We start from the raw sequence: 19,153 nt of genomic DNA, 5'->3' as shown, positions 1-19,153 counted from the left end.
AGAATGATGGACTCCTGGGGACCCTTACAGGATGAAGCCCTGAGTGCCAGGTCTGACTTCCCCTTAGACGTTCAGGGGAGACCCTACAAGAAGGGGTCCCAAGCTGCGTCCTGAGGATTTGGGGGAGAGCAGGGCATCTGGCAGCCTCCCTCCCGCTGCCTCCCCCCCACACACACACACACACCTCCAGGGGCACCGCCCACGTGAGGTTCCGTGGGACTGTCACCACCGAGGCTGTACACACCAGGATTCGGGTTTGGGGGCATTTGAAGTGCAGGTTTTTTGTTGGAAGCCTAAGTGGTTCAGGTGAATTAGTGCGTCCTGGGGCTGGGCCTGGGCCGGGGGCTGGGGCCGGGGCTGAGGGCTGCGGGAGGCCAGCTGCTGAGGAGGGGCTTGCAGGGTGCGATGAGAAGGGCAGTGAGGAGGCGGACTTAGGCTTCACCAGGGAACTGTGGTCTAAAATGCAGGGTGTGAACGGGACCGGGGCAGGGCCGTGGTCGGCAGCCTTTTCCAGGGACGAGGGGACGAGGTGTTTGCTAAGAAGTGCCCCTGAGGGTCCAGGAACTGGTCAGACGCAAGCAGCCTCGGGCCTTGGCATGGAGAGCCCCGGGGCCTGGCCGAGGCGGAGGGCGAGGGGTTTGGGGCCGCAGGTCATCGAGTGCGCGCAGCGGCTGCCCGTGTGAGCTGTGGCGCTCGGTCCTGCCTTCTGAACGCTGACGTTTCCGTCCCTCCTTCGTCTTCCAGACCAAGTGCTTCATCTGCGGGATAGGCAACGACTACTTCGACACGGTGCCGCACGGCTTCGAGACCCACACCTTGCAGGAGCACAACCTGGCCAACTACCTGTGAGCGTGCCCACCCCCCCCACCCCCGCCTCTCCCAGGGCCTGTGGATGCCGACGTCCCACACGCTCATTCTGACTCGTCTGTCTCGGCAGGTTTTTCCTGATGTATCTCATCAACAAGGACGAGACGGAGCACACAGGGCAGGTAGGGAAGGGTGACCCGGCCTGGAGGGAAGGGTGGAAGGCAGTCCTGCCCTGGGGACAAAGCTGGGCATGGAACACTGAGGCGGGGGTTCCCTCCAGACGGTAGTCACGGCCTGTTCACACGGAGGCCCCGGTCCAGGACCGGGGTGCAGGGCTCGCCTGGAAGAGGGAATGTTCACAGAAAAAAAAAACAATACACTCTTGCTGCTGAAGATGCTAACTCTGGGTTTTGATTATCATAATGTCCTTGATTTGTTAATCGATAGCAGATGCTTTCAAATGAACTTCCACCCACAATATTATGGGCAGTGAAAAATAATTGCATATTAAAGGTCTAGGGTTGTTCTTAAGCTATTTGAAATTCTCTCTCCACAAAATTCACTTCCAGTTGTTAATGGTTTGAATTTGAAGGAGTCAATTAGCAATAATATTTTTAAAAGAGCCCTCGAAATCATGGACCACAATTAAGTCTTATTCATTATTCTATCGTGGCCCCGGGTGAAGATGATCTGTTTGTTACTAGAAGTAAGCAGGTCTGACACAGTGAGGACCTGTGTAATGAACTTGGGCTTCTCCAGTGACATCTGTGTCTACGTGTAATTACACAGCTGTACCCACGTGACATATGTGCCCACAGTTGTGAGTTTGTCTTATACTTCGTGCGAACACACAGGTGTTGGGGAAGACATGGTGTCATTGCACTGTCCTTACTCCTGCAGGAATCTTACGTGTGGAAGATGTACCAGGAAAGGTGTTGGGAGTTTTTCCCAGCCGGGGACTGTTTCCGGAAACAGTATGAAGACCAGCTGAATTAATTCAGACCGATCACCTGGAATCCCAAGCACCCTCACCCTCCCTGGCCCTCTCTGCCTCTCACTTTCTCTGTCTCTCTCTGCCTCTTTCTCTCTCTCTCTCTCTCTCTCTCTCTCTCTCTCTCTCTCTCTCTGACTCTCTCTGACTTTGTCTCTTGCAAACATCCGCTGACGTGAGCCTTGCCGCCTTCCATGCTTCCTGGGAGCAGTGACGCTGTGTTCCTGGCTGGGCCTTCCCCACCTCGTGTATTTTCTTTGAGAATCAACACGGAAGAAGAACCTATCCTCATACGCAGACCACGTGGAACTCCGGAAAGAAAGCCATCTGGACACTCAGTCATAACACAGACAGGCGTCCTTCCGAGACGCTGGGAGCTCCCTGAGGGCAAGGTCACAGGGAAGGTCGGCCGCGCCCTGGGCTCCTCACCTCCATCCTGGGCGGGACCTGGCGGTCCCCAGCTGCAGTGCCTCCGCCGGTGGCGAGGGAAAAGTGCCTTACTCAGTGGGCTGAGCTGTGCAGAAGACGTGTGCGTGGAGCATCCTGTGTTCATGTCCACTTGTTTTCCTTCGGGTGGTTTTGTGAGTTTTTTCCTTGTCCTTTTACTTTGTGGGGGAGGGTAGCAAAGCAGTCCGTGCACTTTTCAAGGAGCCGGTGGCCGGTCTCGTGACGAGGGGCTCCCCTCATCCTCCCCATCACGCCCCCCACGGCCCAGCTCCCCTTCCCGCCATGCTCTGAGGCAACCCTGCAACTCGACGAAACCCTTGTGTGAAGCAGACCGCAGACACACTTCCCAAAGAACTCATCGCATGTCTATGATGCAAGTTTCAACCGACAGAGAAAACCTCGGGGGCCAGCTGGTCCCGCGAGAACGTTCCCTGTCACTGGTCCACGAAGACAGAGCGCCGTGGGCCCCCGTGTCCGCAGCCGGCACCATCCACCCACTGAGACCCGCTGTGGACCTGAGCCATCCTGGGGGTCCTCTCCGCCCGCCACCTGTGACCAGCGGCCGAGTAAGGACTCCTCGTCCGGCCACCTCTCAATATCGATGCTGAAGCAATATCCATTCAGGGAGTTCGTCGGTTGCATAAAACCCCGGGTGGTGAGATCAGTCACTCCATTTGGGGTCCTTCTCAATGGCTGCTGTTCTTCACGGGAGGAAGGCAGGGGGGATGGAAGCAAGGCCACCTGGCCAACCTTGGGGCTCTTTTAATTTAGGATTGTAACACTGCTCTGATTAAACTATTTAACTAACGTGCGCACCCTCTTCTCTGTCCATTTCCCTTAGAACTGGGATGCCCCATAAAGCATGGTGTGTTTAGGGGCGGGGGGGGGGCGGGTTCTGGCCCCACAGGGCTGCTGCGGTCACGGTTCTGGAGCCTCAGAGTCCCCGGCATGAAAAGCGCCTACCCACGCTGTATTTCCCTATTTGGGGGTCCCCTGGAGTTCGTGAAACGCGCGAATGACAGAAAAACAAACCCCCCACATTGTTCAGTGTTAATACGGCTCTCACTTTGGAAAGCTCGGGGCAAATCCGTTTTCTGTGATAACGGGGTCCCGGTTCTGAGCTAATGTGAGAGGCGGGTACCCTCCTGGGGGGCTCATTACACACACAGACGCGAATGGGCGTGTGGTGGGTGCCACTCGGCGTCTGAGCTACGGCGCCCAGGTTTCTGTTGACCCTTTGGCATCATTGTTATGGGGAGAGGGCAGGACTTGCTGAGCCTGCTCAGGGGGCTGAGCTGAGGTCCGCGGAGTGTGAAGAGGGAGTCAGGTCCGCTCCACAGCAGGTCGGAGAGCACGTGCCTTCTGCCGGGGGCACTGCCCAGGGGCTCGTGTGAATTTGACGTGAGCAGTTAGCCATTCCCCACGTTATGTCACGAACCTCTCTTGTGTTGTGACGAGGAGGACCTTGTCACCGAAGGGTAACTTTTTTGCCCAGAGCCCTGAAATCTCTGTGACAGATGCCGGGAGGGGGCATCCCGACCTTCATACCAGTGCACGGATGCCCCTGAGGTACTTAAAACCATAAACATTAACAGCCCAGGCCCTCCCCTATCAAATCAAAAGTCAGCTCAGCTCGTAAGCCTGCGGCTTATGTGAATGCTGAACCACAGCTGAACAAACCCCTGGGAGTCCCGTGTCCACAAAACCGTGGGGTGTGTACAGCGACTCCGCTCAGCACAGAACGGCAGGCGTTAACGTGATGCGTGTGATCACGGGCTCTGCCCGCCGGGGCGCTGGAGCTGGTGGAGTGGAAGCAGCGTCCCCGGTGAGGCGGCCCCTGCAGGTTCGACGGCTGAGGACACGGCGTCCTTAGTGCCGGAGCTGGAGCTGCTTGTAAGTCGGGTCTCCCTCCAAATCTTGTTCTGTTTCTGGCCCCGATGGTTCAATCAACGAGTTTCTTCTTTAGGACCCAGCAACCCCGACCCAGGAAAGCAGCTGTGGGTTCTGATGAAGACGCTCACCGCTCACCCACCCCTGCTCCCGGGGCAGGGGATCCCCGAGGGAGCCACCGCCCGCAGGACCCACCCCAGCACACTGCTTCCGCATCAAGAAACCAGGCGTCCGGCTGTTCTAGACTGGAGGGGATGTTTCATCTTGACCTTTCGTTTTGGTATCTGCCGTATTGCTTTTTTCTTTCTTTATATTTTTACTAGAGGCCCAGTGCATGAAAATTCATGCACTCAGGGGGGTCCCTCAGCCCGGCCTGCGCTCTCTCGCAGGCCGGGACCCCTCGGGGAATGTCTACTTTCCAGCTTAGTCCCACTCTCCATGGATATCGGGCCTAAGCTGGCAGTCAGACATCCCTCTGGCAGTCCGGGAGCCCCTGAGGGATGTCCGACTGCGGCTTAGGATGCCTAAGCCGCAGTCAGACATCCTTAATGCTGCCAAGGAGGAGGGAGAGGCTCCCGCCACTGCCGTTCGCAGCCATCAGCCGGGCTTGTGGCTGAGTGGAGCTCCCCCTGTGGGTGCGCATTGACCACCAGGTGGCAGCTCCTGCATTGAGCGTCTGCTCCCTGGTGGTCAGTGTGCATCATAGTGACCAGTCGTTCCTGATCATTCTACCTTTAGGGTCAATTTGCATATTACCCTTGTATTATATAGGGTTGATTTCAGAGAGGGAGAGAGAGATAGAAACATCCATGGTGAGAGAGAATCATTGATTGGCTGCCTCCTGCACGCCCCCTTCTGGGGATCAAGCCCACACCCGGGCATGTGCCCTGACCGGGAATTGAACCTGACCTCCTGGTTCATAGGTGGACACTCAGCCCCTGAGCCACACCGGCCGGGCTGTCTGCCTTATTTCTTTATGGAGTTCTACAGACTGCCCCACTGGGTTTTGTAGCTGTTTATGCTACTATATTGTGTCTAAAAAAAAATAAAAAAATCTAGGTCCAGTTGTAATATTCATCACGATTAGAATGATTGGGGTTCATGTTTTCTCCTTAAAGATCTGGGACACCATCCGTTGACGAAAGGTTTTCACAGAACTAGGAATCTTGCGTGTGAACGTGTCAGTGCTGTTTGATGGCAAAAGAACATCGAGTTTGCTCTCTTGTCCATCAACTCCCACACGCAGTGATGTGTCCCAGTTCTCTCCACACATCATAAAATTTGTTTTCTTCTGAGGAATCTGTGACCTTGATGCATGTGCAAACCGCCTGCATGAAGCACTGCTAAACGGGTCTTCCGATTTCTGTTTGTGGAGAAAGGATTTGCTCTTCTCATAGACCTGGTTCCCACCACTAAGTGTGACGGAGTGACGCTCCTCACGCGAGAAGACGGTATTCACAGAGAAGCAGAAACCGGAGCGTTAATAATTTGTAAAAGACCGCCAAACCCTAAAGTAATTGCACAGGGTAACCTGAGTTCCCCGCAGTCTGGAGCAGGTACAGAAAGTCTCCAGGCCGGGGAGCCCCAGGTGCCTAGCAGGGGACAATCTTAGGTGGGACCTCATCCCCAAGGTGACCTTTTCCTCCCCTGGCATCTCTCTGGTCATGCCCTGGCGCCAACCAGCCCATCAGTGGAGACCTGGCCCAGGACACGCCTGGAAAGCTACTGAAGGTTCTATTGAGATCTTCCCCTGGGGCCTTCCCCAAGATCTCCACACTTAAAACTCTGAGCACAGGGGACCCCGGGGGCTCTCCCTCCCAGGAGCTCACCCGAGCCTGACCCTCCCCACCCCTCCCCATCCTCACAGAGGTATCACCTCTACCTTCCTCACTCCCCAGCATCCGTCGTCTTTTCTCGCGTGCAGGCTCCTGTGTCTTTGTTTGATGACTTTTACTTAAACTCGGTTATGATTCTTTTGCCGCTTAAGACTGTCAGACGAGACTATATTCTTGGAATCATAGTTTTCGTGAACATACACAATAATTGCTGTGCTATTCCACTAAGAAAATACATTCTGGTTTATGGAACCATTTCCCCACGCTTGGACAGCTCCGCGTTTTGGTCCCTTCACTTCTTTGCTGTTATAAGAGGCTTTGTAAGGGGAAGAACACCCGAGATCGGAAAGAAAGGGCTCGGAATCTAGCCTTGCTGCAGGTCCCCACGGGGCTGTGGGCAAGTCCCCGAGGCTCCCAATCTCTCCACTCTATAAAGCGGCCGTGCCCGGACTGGTTTGGCTCAGTGGATAGAGCGTCGGCCTGCGGACTGAAGGGTCCCAGGTTCCATTCCGGTCAAGGGCATGTTCCTTGGTTGCGGGCACATCCCCAGTGGGGGGTGTGCAGGAGGCAGCTGATGGATGTTTCTCTCTCATCGATGTTTCTATCTCTCCCTCTCCTCTCCTCTCTGTAAAAAAATCAATAAAATACATATTTAAAAATAAATAAAGTGGCCATAAACAACTTCTACCGCATGGGCTGTTCGGAGCATTAATTAAATATACATGAAGTACCACGTACAGTGCTTTACTTTTAGCAAATCTTTAACATTCCAATAAATATTTTTTTGAAGTATTTATTTCCTGTCTCTTTCTTTTGTTGTTGTTGTTTTCAATCCTCACCTGAGGATGTGTTTTCCATTGATTTTTAGAGAGAGTGGAACAGAGCAGGGAGGGAGAGAGAGAGAGAGAAACATCCACGTGAGAGACACACATGGATTGGTTGCCTCCCACCCGTGCCCCAACCAGGGCCAGGGATTGAACCTGCAACCCAGGTACGTGCTCTTGACCGGGAATCAAACCCGAGACCCTACAGTGACCCAACGCTCTAACCACCGAGCCACACAGGCCAGGACAAGTTGGGTGGCTTCCTGAGGCCGTTCCTCTGTCTGGAGCTGTGCTGGGTCAGAGGCAGGACACAGTGACAGGCGGCTCGGCGCCCAGGGGAGAGAGACCTGCCGTGGGGAAACGTTGGGAGGGAGGCTAATGGGCTTCAGCCACGTGGCCACTCGCTGCCCGCTGGTCACCTAGTGCTGGTCAGAGCCGCGCCGGGGCGGCAGGCAGTAGGGAGACGTGTGGTCCCTGCCCTCTCCAGTCTGTCCGTCTGTCTGAGACGCCTCCGGCATCGGCAACACTCCTCTCTCTCTCCCGTCCTCAGGGGAACGACTTCCAACGTGGAGGCGTCGCAAATGGGACAATGAATCAACCCGCCACGTCCCCACGGGAACTCGGCCGGGCGGCGGGGGGGCCTTATCTCCCAGCGCCAGGCGGCCCGGGCGGCTGCCGAGCCTGCCAACCCGTCTGCCCCCGGCAGCTGGACGGGCGCGTGGGCGGCTTTGTGGGAAGCGGGGACGTTGATGGAAATGGCCTCAGTCCTGTCAGGAGGTGGCATTGGCCGCGGAGGCTCTACGCTCTCTCCTCCGTGCAGACCGGGGACTGGATTGTCTTCGGGACCGAAACTCTTCCCAGGCGCCAGGACCGAGGGCGCCCATCTCTTTGCTGCTGGGACCTGGTGTCTAGTCCTCTCTCCTCAGTCCTCTGAGCCCAGGCTCTGGGGGTGGGGGGTGGGGGGATGGGTGAGGGGGGGGTCAGAGAGGTGTCGCAATAGTGCTGCCTTGTGGACGTTATGAGAACAGCGCCCTAGTAAGGAATTCTGCAAGTTGCAATAGACTTAATTTTTGCTTTATTCCTAGGCTTCCAACCCTCCCTCCGTCCTGCTAACCCCAATCCTTCCCCAATCTAACCCCCAATGGCCTCAGGCCTTCCCCCCACCCACCCGGTGCATCAGCAACCCCCTTCCCTCCTTACCTCTGCCTCCTGCTGCAGTGGCCTCAGTAAGTTACCCTCTGTAAGCAGTTTCCCCAGGGGGGAAGGAGGCGGCTCCGTCAGGAAGGGGTGGGGTGCTCCTTAACTCAGCTTATTTGTGTGTGTTTGGGGGGGGGGCGGATGCGGGTTCGGTTCTGCCCTGCTAATGAGTGTACATTTAATAGCACCCTGGTGATAACATGGCACACATCATGATGGAGTCACCGTGGAGAATGTCTGCCATGCTTGTGTACACTTTTTAACATATTTTTTATTGATCTCAGAGCAGAAGGGAGAGGGAGAGAGACAGAAACATCAGTGATGAGAGAATCATGGATCGGCTGCCTCCTGCACGCCCCCCACTGGGGATGGAGCTCACAACCCGGGCCTGTGCCCTGACCAGGAATCGAACCCGTGACCTCCTTCCTGGTTCGTAGGCCGACGCTCAACCACTGAGCCGCGCCGGCCGGGATCTTGTGTGCGTGTCCGGGGCACTGAGAGGGAAGGCTCCCACGGAGCTGTGGGCTCAGGGCCCCAGACCGCTGAGCGAGCCCCTGCCAAGCCCCCGCGCCCCGGTGTTCAATGGAACACGAACGCTATTTCCCAATGAAAGTGCAGAGACACGAGGAGTGTGCGCTAGGACGGGGCAGCATGGAGGGCACCACAGGGCCAGTGGCCTGGGGACGGGGACTCTTAGAGCCAGAACCATCCGCTCCGAGTCTGGATGAGCACGTGGACATACACCCTCTGCTTCCCGGCTCCAGAGAGGCGGGGGGGGTGGGGGTGAGGCGGGGGGGGTGGTCCTGGAGCAGCAGGTCAGCCTGGAGGTCGGGACTTGACCTCCCCTGCCCTCAGGACTCACAACAGGAGGCGGCGTCTGCCAGGCACCACGAGGCAGCCACCCAGCACCCTGTCACTCATTAAATATTTACGGAAGGGCTACCGTAGGCATCAACTTTATAAAACTCGGCAATCTCTTGTTTGTAATCCTCACCTGAAGGTATGTTTATTGATTTTAACGGGGGGGGGAGGGTGGTGGGAGAGAACCATCGGTGTGAGAGAGAGAGACATTGATCGGCTGCCGTCGAACACACCGGACACACCTTTTGGTGTATGGGTGACGCTCAAGCCAACTGTGCCCCCCGCGAGGGCTCCTCTGTAAGATGCAGAGGATGGTACTGCCCACTTCCCGGGTTATCGTGGGCATTAAGGAAAATAGCCCAGCCAGACTGCCTCCACTGTGTCGGCTGTGGCCCATGCTAACAAGCGGTCCTTAAATTCCATGCTTTCTCAACATTCCTTTCCAGGGTCGAAATGCACAAATCGGTCTTTTCCTCTGCACGCCATCTGCTTCACAGACTGGCCTTCCCCCTCGGCCAGGTCGCCAGGGTCGGCTCCGGTTAACGCTGCATCTCATTTGTGTTTCATTGCGCCCGGTGCGTCATTAACGTGAAATCAATATTTATTAAAAGCGTCGTGTGTAAGTGGTACCGTTGCACACGGTTTACAATCATACGCTCTGCTCTGCTCCCCGCCAGGCCCCCGCTGGGAGGCCGCGTCCATGGTGCCGTCAGAGTTCAATGATTACAGGTTCCGTATTTTATTTCTCTTTTGTGGCCAAAAGGTGGTGGCTCCTGAGGCACCAGCGGTTTTTTTTTGTTCGTTTTTTAATGGCTAAAATGGCAACTGAGGAATCTCATCATGCAGACCTGGGGGGATGAGAGGAGGCCTCCTTCGAGGCACGGGACACTGAGCCCATCGGCCTCAAAAGCAGGGGTGTGGAGTCCCCCGAAGCGCTGCAGGGCTCCCTGGGGGGCGGCGCGGGCCGCCCCGAGAGACTGAATGGAGCCTGTCTGTGTGGTGATTGCAAAAGGATTGACTCGCCCTGACCGGTGTGGCTCAGTGGATAGAGCGTCGGCCTGCGGACTGCAAGGTCCCAGGTTCGATTCCGGTCAAGGGCATGTACCTTGGTTGCGGGCACATCCCCAGTAGGGGGTGTGCAGGAGGCAGCTGATCGGTGTTTCTCTCTCATCGATGTTTCTAACTCTCTATCCCTCTCCCTTCCTCTCTGTAAAAAATCAATAAAATATATATTTTTTTAAAAAAGGTTGACTCATCGAGTTGAAGTGAGCTGTCAGCAGAGGGCCTCTCCCAGCCTTCGTTAAAGGGGACTTGGCCACAGAGGGTCACCTGGCTGCAGCTTCCTGGGCACAGCGTGCTCCCGGGTGGAAACCACTGAGAACAATGGGACTCGGCCACAGAGCCTTGTCAGCAGCCTGCAGCCCCCCTCTTCCCCCCCCCCCTCAATGCAGACACCGCCACAGACGCGACCACAGACTCCACACCCAGGCTCATGTGATGGACCCGGCTCCGTCTTCCCACCCCCGGGTCTGCCTCAGGGAGCTCGGACAAAACGCCAAGGCACGCTGCTTTTCTCCACCAAGGTCAAATCAAAGTCACCTTGCAAAAACGACTGTTCCTGTGTGCCCCTGGGAGGAAACTGTTGTTAATGTAAGAAACACTCAAACCTGTAAAGACTTTGTGAGTGTGAGCCAAACGGTCGACAATTGGCAGGCAGCAGAATCTCCATGCATTGAGACAATGCTCCAGAGAACGGCGGTTTTGCACCTATTTTTATAAACTACCATCCATGAAATCCACTGGTGATAGATTAGGGAGGCGGGAGAAAGCTAAGCAGGGGTGGGGGGTGGGGGGCTAGAACCTCTGGGATTGGATAAGAAGTAAAATGATAGACACATGTGTCTTTTACCCAGGTGGGCATCGGAGAGTGAACAGCCAACAATTAACATAACAGGGAGGGAATGTGTGGTCTATGTTTGTTGGACCCCGAGGGGTCTGGAAAAAGGGAAGTGACAAGTTACCCCGACAGTCCACAGGTCTGTTGTCAGATGCAAAAAGACAGGAGGCTCAGTAAAGATCCAAGTTGATCTTGGCCAAGAAAGATACTGGCCTAGGACACGACCACCCTCCATCCACGGCTCTTCAGGGAAAAGGCTTTCATTTCAGGCCCCCTGGGGGGTTCCTTGAGGTCTGAGTTGGCGGCCGCCACAGCGCCAGCCTCAGGCGGACAGGGAGGCCTCCGAAAACCCGCGGGGCGGAGCGGTCCCACCGAGAGCCGAGTGCCTTCAGGTCAGGATGGAGTTGGTCCGCATTCCGGCTCTCCCATGCCTTGCCCTAGTGATCCCGTCTTCTCACACCTGTTTCCCTCAGACAGCCCCCCACACTTGGTGGTGTTTGACCTCTGGATGTCCCAGGTCCTGGGAATTGGGGGCCAATGCCCCCCTTACTCGGTGTTCATGAGACTCGGGCGTGTAGCCAAGCATCTGAGATGGCTCCTGTCCCGTCCAGGGCCCCTGTCCGTTAAGTGGATATTGCTCCCTGCTCAGCCGTGTGAAGGGGGCCTGATTTGACCCCTAAGCAGCTGTTTAAGAGCCAAGATGAAGACGGTGCTGAAAGGCCGGACAACCACAAGTTCCCTCTTGCCGGCGAGTGGGGACACCTGGTCTACCAGGCGCCTGTCAGGGCTGCCCCGGGAGGAAGGAGACCGCCCTGAGCGTGACCCACAGCACGCGCTCCCACGGAGCTCCTGGCGCAGGAGGCTCATCTCCAGAAGGAAGTGTCTCCCGCCCTGGTTTCCCCAGACCCGCTTTGCCCAGTGTGACCGCGTGGACGAGTTTCGTTGTGCGCATCTCTGCTCGGTCTGAGATGCTTAGTTCCTGTGAGCACCGAGCCGTCAGCTAACCATGCACCTCTACACCCATGGTCTTCCCCTCAGAAGGGCGAAGGGCTGGGGGAGGGAGGTAGGGAGCCACGGTTTCACTCTGTTCGTGGTAAAACACACCCTTCCTTGCCCTCCAGCTGGGAAGGAGAGATGCCAACAGCAGACGGGCAATGAGCTACCCAGACACCAGCCAGGCCAATGAGACGCGGGCACGGGCTGCTGGTGAAATCTCGGTTTATTGGTGCGTTTGGTCTGGGGAACTCAGCTCCATTTCTTCACGGCCAGGTAGGTCACGCCCAGGACTCCCACAATGAGGGTCCCCGAGAGGCCGGCCACCCACAAGGCCTGGGAGTCTCCCGCAGCACCTGGCGGGGGGGAGGGGAGGGGAGGTGAGGGCGGTGACCTGGGCAGAACAAGCTGTCACCTGAGAGGTCCACGTGGATGGTGAGGGAGGGGGAGTGGGGGGGCGAGGGAGGGGAAGTGGGGGGAGCAGGGGGGTGAAGGAGGGAAGCTTTGGTTTGCCTCCCGCTTCAGACGGGCCGTTACGTCTGCCACTCACTTGAGTATTTAGGGAGCTTTGGGGAAGGGTCCTCGGTGGCCTGGAGCAGGATCATGGGGCCCTGGCTCGAAATGCTGGTGGTGCTGTTGGGGTCATGGGCCTCAGCGCTTCTTCTTCCTGTCGGAGGGAGGCGGGAGGGGGGTTGTTAGCGTTTTGCACACAGGGTTGTGGGGGTTTAGGGACTGAGAGTCCGATGCGAGGCAGGGTTCCTCACATGGACAGCTCTGCTCCAGGCCTGAAGAAAAAAACAGTTAAATCTCACCCACTGAACCTCAGATGAGCAGGTCTTAAACCTCGTTAGTACGTTAATAGGAATCTGAGCAAGACAGACTTCATGGAGCTCTTACCTCCGTGGCAGCAGAATGGGGGCACCCAGGTCATGTCAGACTGCCCTGCCCTGCCCTGCCCCTCTTTCCTGAACAGTTACTTACAATAAAGAGCGTATGAACACCATCATGCAAAGGTAACTGGTAATCGGTTCACAGAGCAGAGCTTTGTTTGAATCCCACGTCTTTCGCCAGCGACGGGGCCTTGGACCTGTTGGTTCTAGTTCCAAAGGGATGTGGACTCGGTAGCGTTGGAGTCAGACATGCGATACTGAACAGGTGTGTGTGTGTGTGTGTGTGTGTGTGTGTGTGTGTGTACCAGCAGCGACTTAGAGCTTCGGGGGACATGGATGGTACTAATTCAGGGGCGAGACAGTAAATGTTAGTGGGTCAGGTGGACAGACACGCACACACACACACACACACACACACGCACACACACGAGCTTTGGGCCTCCCTAGAGCCCATATTCTAAGCCTCCAGTCACGTCCACTTGTAGATCTTCAGGCCACGCACGTAGCCAGAGGTGCTTCAAGCAGGTGTAGAGTCTACCTTTACGAGCTGGCCAGGTAGAGGGGTGGGTGTGTGTGTGTGTGTGTGTGTGTGTGTGTGTGTGTGTGTTAATCGGGCCACGTGTAAGCTATGACCATTGGACTCCTGGCTTAGTGAAAATTCATATGGAAAACGCCAAGGCTGAGAGTTGCTGGAGGATTTTAACTTCTGATGAAAAGGCCTGGGATTCGGAACATCCTAGAAGTCCTTGGAGAGGCCTCGTTAATAGGCTCATCTCCAGTCCGAGTCACGTGCACACGGGGTGGGAGGTTAGCTGGGACGCTTGTCAAGAGCTTGGATACTCACGCCTGGCCACAGGGCAGGCCACACAGGACAGGGACCCCGCAGGCTGGCAGACCGACACGCTGCAGTGCAGGAACACCTGGAGCCGAGAGAGTAGGGGTCACGGTGTAGCCCCTCATCCTGAGAGGCCGAGAGCCCCGTCTCTCCCCGAGGCTGTCCAGAGGGGTTAGAAGGTCCCGGCACCCCAAGCCCATGCCACGGGGTCACTGGTACCGGGATCATTCCAAGGCAGCACCAGCAGCCAACCTAGGAGTCCAGCGTTGGCCGAGGAGTGGTGTCACGTGGACACCATGGAGCTGGGGTTGCAGAGCCCTGCCGAGGCGGGGCGGGCAGGGAAGGAGCATCATACCGGCCCCCCGAGCGCCCGTCCGGCCCCCGCGTCCACGAAGCTGAAGGTGAAGATGCTGAACCGCTGGGCGTGGGAAGGGAATCGCAGGCTCTCCTTCTCCGGGACGGGGATCAGCTGGGTCTGGTAGTTGTCTCCGGCGTAGGGGCATCTAGGCACGACACCCACAGTCAGGGGGGGTGGTTCCTGGGGGGGGGGGCTGCCTCGGGCACAGGTTGAGAGCCACTCACCCGTTCACCAGCAGCGCCCACTGCGGCTGCTGCCCGGGGTCGGGGCCGGGCGTGGCCCAGCACTGACGCAGCAGCAGCCCCAGGGCGGGGTCGGTCCTGTGGCGGAGGGCGACCTCCACGTAGATGGGGTCCCGGAGCAGCTTCGCCACCGGGTAGTCACCCGCGCCGTAGTAGGAGCTGTAATTTTCATCTGCAAGAGGCCACACAGTGAGGGGAGCCGGAAAGATGGAGCCAGGACGCTCGGGGCTGCGTGAGACGGGCCATCGCCCATGCCAACGCCTCTGGCAAGTGTCCCGTGGCGCGGGCAGGGTCTTCACGCCCCGAAGAGGGACAGGCTCGGGCTGCAGCCGAGCGCTCCGGCCAGGAGGGTCTCACCTTTCGCGATCTGAAGCTCCAGGGTGAGGGCTCCGGGCTGGGTCTTGGGAAGGGGCGGTGGGAGAAGGAAGACCTGGACATTGACCGGGAGGGCGCTGCTGCTCACGGGATAGGTGCAGCTGACGCGGAGCCTGCAGAGAAATGGGCGTCAGCCGCTCCCCAGTGGGCGGGCCCCTGGCGTGTCATGCTGGAGGAGCTACTAAGTGCCCGGGGTTGGACACGCTTGTCAACATGATGGGCGTGGTTCCTGGCCTGGGGGGTGGGCTCTATTTGAGTTGGGGAGACCACTGTGGAAAGGGGTCAATATTTAAGAGAGAAAGATGTCAGAAACGCCCGAGAACAGACTTGGGCCTGTAGAAACAGGCGCCTTCGGTGGAGAGCGCACAGGGATTTGATACGAAGATAAAACCATAACGGAGGTCCAGGAGGGGGGGCAGTTGACAAGAAACATCTGGAGATGAGAAACACTGGGGGCAAGCAGGTGACAGGTTCTCTGGTTGCCAGGAAACGTCCCGTGGAGTCAGGGTCTGGGCACTGAGGACTCACCTACCAACCCCTGCTTTCTGGCAGGAGGGCAGCTTGGCCTAGGGGAGCAGCGTCAGGTGAGCGAAAGCCTTTACCTGAAGGTACTGTCCCGGGTGATGGAGCCACGGCTCCAGGTTCTCACATCCTGGGCTGCAACCAGCTCATTTTCATAGACGGCCTGGTCCCCAGTGACCTGGGAGGGCAGGTGCAGGAGACGTGGCACGCCTGCTGGCCAGGGCGCTGCCCCCAGCCCCTACTGGCCGTGACCACTGCCCCGGCCCCTGCCTGCGGGACCCGGCCCCCGGCGATGCTATCCTGTTCTTGTTTGTTGCATTTTCTGTCCACAGGCAGAGGCAGGGGACATAGTCATGTCACTTCACTTGAGGACTAGGGAAAGGGAGGGGCTGGGAGGACTCAGGTGAGGCCCCCAGGAGGTGCCACCGTCTCAGGTGAGCTCACGTAAGGCCCCAGCTTGCTTCCGGGGCAGGAGGATAAGAGGGGCCCCTTCCTGTTCTCTGCTGGTGGGGGCGCCAGGCCCCGGGCTCAGGGGCGGTTGGGTGGCACAGTCCCTGGGGTGAGCTCTCCTGTCCTGGAGACCAGCCTCCTGGATGCAGCATCAGGAGACCCTTCCCGCCCAGAACCCCAGCTCCCCCGCCCCAGCCGCCTCCAGGGTTAGGACCCCAGCAGAGGGTCCGCGTGCTCACCCGTCTGGTGGTCCCGCAGGCGGTGAAGGGGAACCGGAACAGGGCGAAGGCTGGTGTGGCCACCAGAGGGCGGCACTCGCTGTCGTTCCCAAGGGCCAGGCGCACGGAGTCCAGGAGCAGGGGCGGCGAGGTGACGTTGCGGGCCACGGCCACGGCAAAGTGGCCGTCCCGGCTGCAGCGGGAGGTCACTGCAACAGCAGAGGCTGCTCAGGGGCGTCTCCTGCAGCGGCCGGCTGCCCGGGACCCCAAGAGTTTTGTTATGTTCACGGCGCCCCCGAGAGGTGGCACGGGCGGCCAGGACTGGGTGCCGGTCCAGCTGCCCACGCCCGGCTCCGGGTCCCTCACGGGTGCCTCCCTGTGTCACCTCGGTGTTTCTTGTTCGCTGTTTTCAGAGCTTAGGACAGAGGGGCCTGCACCCACTGCTGAGGGGTGTTTGCATTGGGAAACCTCAGCGGGACGTGGGACGTGGAGACCCTGTGGGCCCCCCTGGCCGGGGCGGGCCATTCCGGGCTCTCCCAGGTGGCGCCTGCACCTGGACTTGGCTTCCAGGTGGCATTCATGTTATTTTTAAAGTCCTCACCCAAGCAAACTCTGTCCATGAGTTAAAATTTTAGAGAAAGTAGAAGGGAGGGAGGAAGGGAGGGGGGGAGAGTGGGAAATGGGGTGAGAGAGGAACATCCATGTGAGAGAGACACATCCCATCAGCTGGCTGCCTCCCACATGTGCCCTGACCAGGGCTGGGGGGTCAAACCTTGACTGGGAATTAAAGCGGAGACCCTCTGGGGCCCAGGCCGGCTCTAACCACTGCACCACACTGCCCGGGATGCCTGTTATTTCGCTCTGTGTTGTTTCTAGGAGCCCTGATGCCAGGAGCCTGGAGGAAGCTCAGGCCCTGAGCCCAGGGGTTCAGGACGCCCTGCTTGGGCCTCCACCTCCAGCCCCTGGTCCCGCTCAGCACCTGCCTCCTGAGGTGGAGGGATGGGGGAGACCAGCCCTCCCCTAGGCTCAGCTGCAGGTAACAGGCAATTTCCTCGCTGCCGGTAGAGAAGCCGCCTCACCTGTGTTTCCATAGTAACAGGACCTGCCGCCGGGGTGGTAGCAGCAGCCCAGCGCCTTGCAGTCCCGGGGAGTGGCGGGGGCCGGGGCGCAGGGCAGCCTGTCGCCCACGGGGACCGAGTCGCACAGGTGAGCACCCAGCGCGTCGCGGCCTAGAGGGTGGCGAGCAGAGCGGCCCGAGCTGGGACACAGCCGGGGCTTCAGGGGTCTCTGCTCCGAAGGCTAACGCTCCCGTCGGGTCTGGGCCGCGGGAGCAGAACCGGCCCTGTCCCACCCGCAGGGAGGCGGGGAGGTCACGGGGAATGCGGCCAATCGAGGGCACCTGGGAGAGACCCCGAACTCGGGCCTTTCTGAGGAAGAAGGTCTAACAAGATCCCTAGAAGCGGGGGGCTCCTTACTCTCCTGCAAGGGAAGTTTCCCCCGTGGGGGTGCCCTCCGCCCAGCACCCGCGTTCCGGTCCGCCTTCCTGACAGGCAGGGGCTGGGGCGGCAGATCCGCGTGGCCTGGGCGGGTCTGTCACCCCGTTTTATCAGCGTTGCCCCTTTAGACCCCGGGCCGCAGGTGGAGGTTATCCGGAGGATGCGCGTGGGGGAGGGGGTCAGGTGGCCCGGCCCAGCCCGTACCTGGCAGGCCCACGGGGCACTTGAGCAGCTGGGCCGTCGCCACCGCCCTGTGCCCGGCTGTGTCCGCCTGCTCCAGCCCGACCGGCATGATGTGCTGGGAACCCTGCAGAGACGGGCTGGCGTCAGCCTGGGGGCCGGGCGGCTGGGGAGGGGGGTCCCCAGGCCCGGGTCCTACTCACCCACTCGGTGACGTAGCAGCCGCCGTAGGCCGCCTCCAGCACCAGGGCGCTGCCCGGGCCCGCCATCACCCGGGTGCCGCAGCCGGAGTCGTTCTGCAGCCGGTGCAGCAGCCCGTGGTCATCTGGGGGGGAGGGGAGGGCAAAGGTCCCGGGGGGCAATCACCACGGCGACCGTGCAGGGAGCAGCCAGCTCCACGGGGCCACCCACCACCCAGGAGTGGAACCCCAGGGCCCGCTGAGGGGGACAGGAGGCCGGAGGGCGGCCGGAGGAGGTGCGGGGGAGGAGCCATTGCCCGGTCCAGGCCAGGGGAGTCCGGGCGGCAGCCTTACCCCAGGCTATGAGCGCGGGAGAAGGCCCCGAGCCCGGGCCCAGGGGGTGGACGGTGAACTGGAGGCCCTGGGGCCCACAGTGCAGTTCACCCCCATCTTCCGGGGCCTGGGGCTCGGGCTGGCCGCTCAGGGCCAGGGCCAGGGGCAGCCAGAGCAGCAGGGGGCACAGCCGCATGGCACCGGGGGGTCCCGCAGGTCAAGGTCAGTGCTGGAGCCGGAGCCGGCGTCTGGGGCCGGAGGGTCCCTTTTATGCGGGGAAGGTGTGGGCGCACAGCTGTCCCCGCAGGTGGGGCTCCGTAGGGCTTCCTCCAGCTCCTGCGTCCCAGCCCGGCCAGCAGCTGCCGCGGGTTCAGCGGGTTCAGCGGCGCGATGGGATCGAGGGCCCGGGGCCCGGAGAAACCTGGGGCCTGTTGTCCGGAGGCCCCCACGGGGCCAGGCAGGGCCGACCGCTCACCGGCCTCGGAAGGCCTTCCGCCGGGACCCTGCCCGTCTGGGCCGGCCCTGCTCCGCCACCTGGAGCTGCAGGCCCCGGGCAGGGTCCTACCTGGCGGCATCCGTGCTCTCGTGTGTAATGTGGGCACAGTGCCCCAGTGGGAGCGTCTGTGTCGCGTGGTCAGGGCCCGCAGGACCCGCGTCCCCGTGCCCACAGGTGCTACGCTTTCCCGAGAACCCACGGCACCGTGGGCCTGGCTGGAAATCCCAGGAAAATGCCCACCGGTTCCTGGGGAACGCGGGCAGAACGTCCCCTGGTCCCGAGAGAGAAGGCCAGCCCAGGAGTCCTGACGAGCCCCAGAGCCTGTCTTGGTCGTCGGCGTGCTTCAGCGACATTCCATCCGGGGCTGAGGGTTCTGGCTCGCTCTCCACGCCCCTGTGCCCCCTGGCCCGCTTGGTCACAGCGCCAGGCCAGGCGGCGGGGCACCCCGAGAGGTGTAGGGATGGGGACCCACTCCCCCTGGGAGGGGACCGTGGGGACTCCCACCACTGTGCCCCGTGAACTTCTAGCCTCATGTTTATCCTCTGAAACAATCTCCCAAGTTGGCGAAAAATCTTAGCCAAAGCACAGAATTGCCGGGCCGGCATGGCTTAGCCATTGAGCATCCCCCTATGAACCAGGAGGTCACGGATCCATTCCCGGACAGGGCACATGCCCACGTTGCGGGCTCCATCCCCAGTGGGAGGCGTGCAGGAGGCAGCTGATCAGTGATTCTCTCTCATCATGGATGTGTGACCCCTGTCAGTGAGGTACAGCTTTTCCATCTGCAAAGTGGGGATGGTCGTTGACCTTCCTCAAAAAACCTCGGTGTTGTCCTCT

The 19,153-nt window shown here is 59.4% G+C and overlaps 2 protein-coding genes across 2 annotated transcripts in view; one reads left to right on the top strand and one right to left on the bottom strand.

Moving 5' to 3' along the window:
* The window catches only part of RYR2 (ryanodine receptor 2), a gene marked incomplete at its 5' end in the record, with an annotated part of 198,852 nt that extends 195,995 nt beyond the window's left edge, over positions 1 to 2,857 (top strand). Inside the window, 3 exons of the mRNA XM_079763764.1 lie at positions 745 to 845; positions 938 to 989; positions 1,708 to 2,857. Of these exons, the coding sequence (XP_079619890.1) occupies positions 745 to 845; positions 938 to 989; positions 1,708 to 1,803 (249 nt within the window). The 3' untranslated portion in view covers positions 1,804 to 2,857. The remainder of the gene's footprint in view (positions 1 to 744; positions 846 to 937; positions 990 to 1,707) is intronic.
* Positions 2,858 to 11,994: 9,137 nt separating this feature from the next.
* On the bottom strand, positions 11,995 to 18,016 carry ZP4 (zona pellucida glycoprotein 4; the record flags this gene model as incomplete). Its single annotated transcript, XM_079763763.1, has 12 exons — positions 11,995 to 12,098; positions 12,293 to 12,409; positions 13,477 to 13,552; positions 13,823 to 13,970; positions 14,050 to 14,239; positions 14,425 to 14,555; positions 15,045 to 15,142; positions 15,654 to 15,841; positions 16,712 to 16,861; positions 17,333 to 17,435; positions 17,512 to 17,633; positions 17,842 to 18,016. The coding sequence occupies 12 exons, from the start codon at positions 18,014 to 18,016 to the stop codon at positions 11,995 to 11,997; spliced, it is 1,602 nt and encodes a 533-aa protein (XP_079619889.1).
* Positions 18,017 to 19,153: the final 1,137 nt, after the last annotated feature.

Source organism: Cnephaeus nilssonii, assembly GCF_951640355.1.
Source record: "Cnephaeus nilssonii genome assembly, chromosome: 23".
Lineage (NCBI taxonomy): Eukaryota > Metazoa > Chordata > Mammalia > Chiroptera > Vespertilionidae > Cnephaeus > Cnephaeus nilssonii.
The sequence above is the reverse complement of the archived record's forward strand: the minus strand, read 5'-3'. Positions and strand labels throughout refer to the sequence as shown.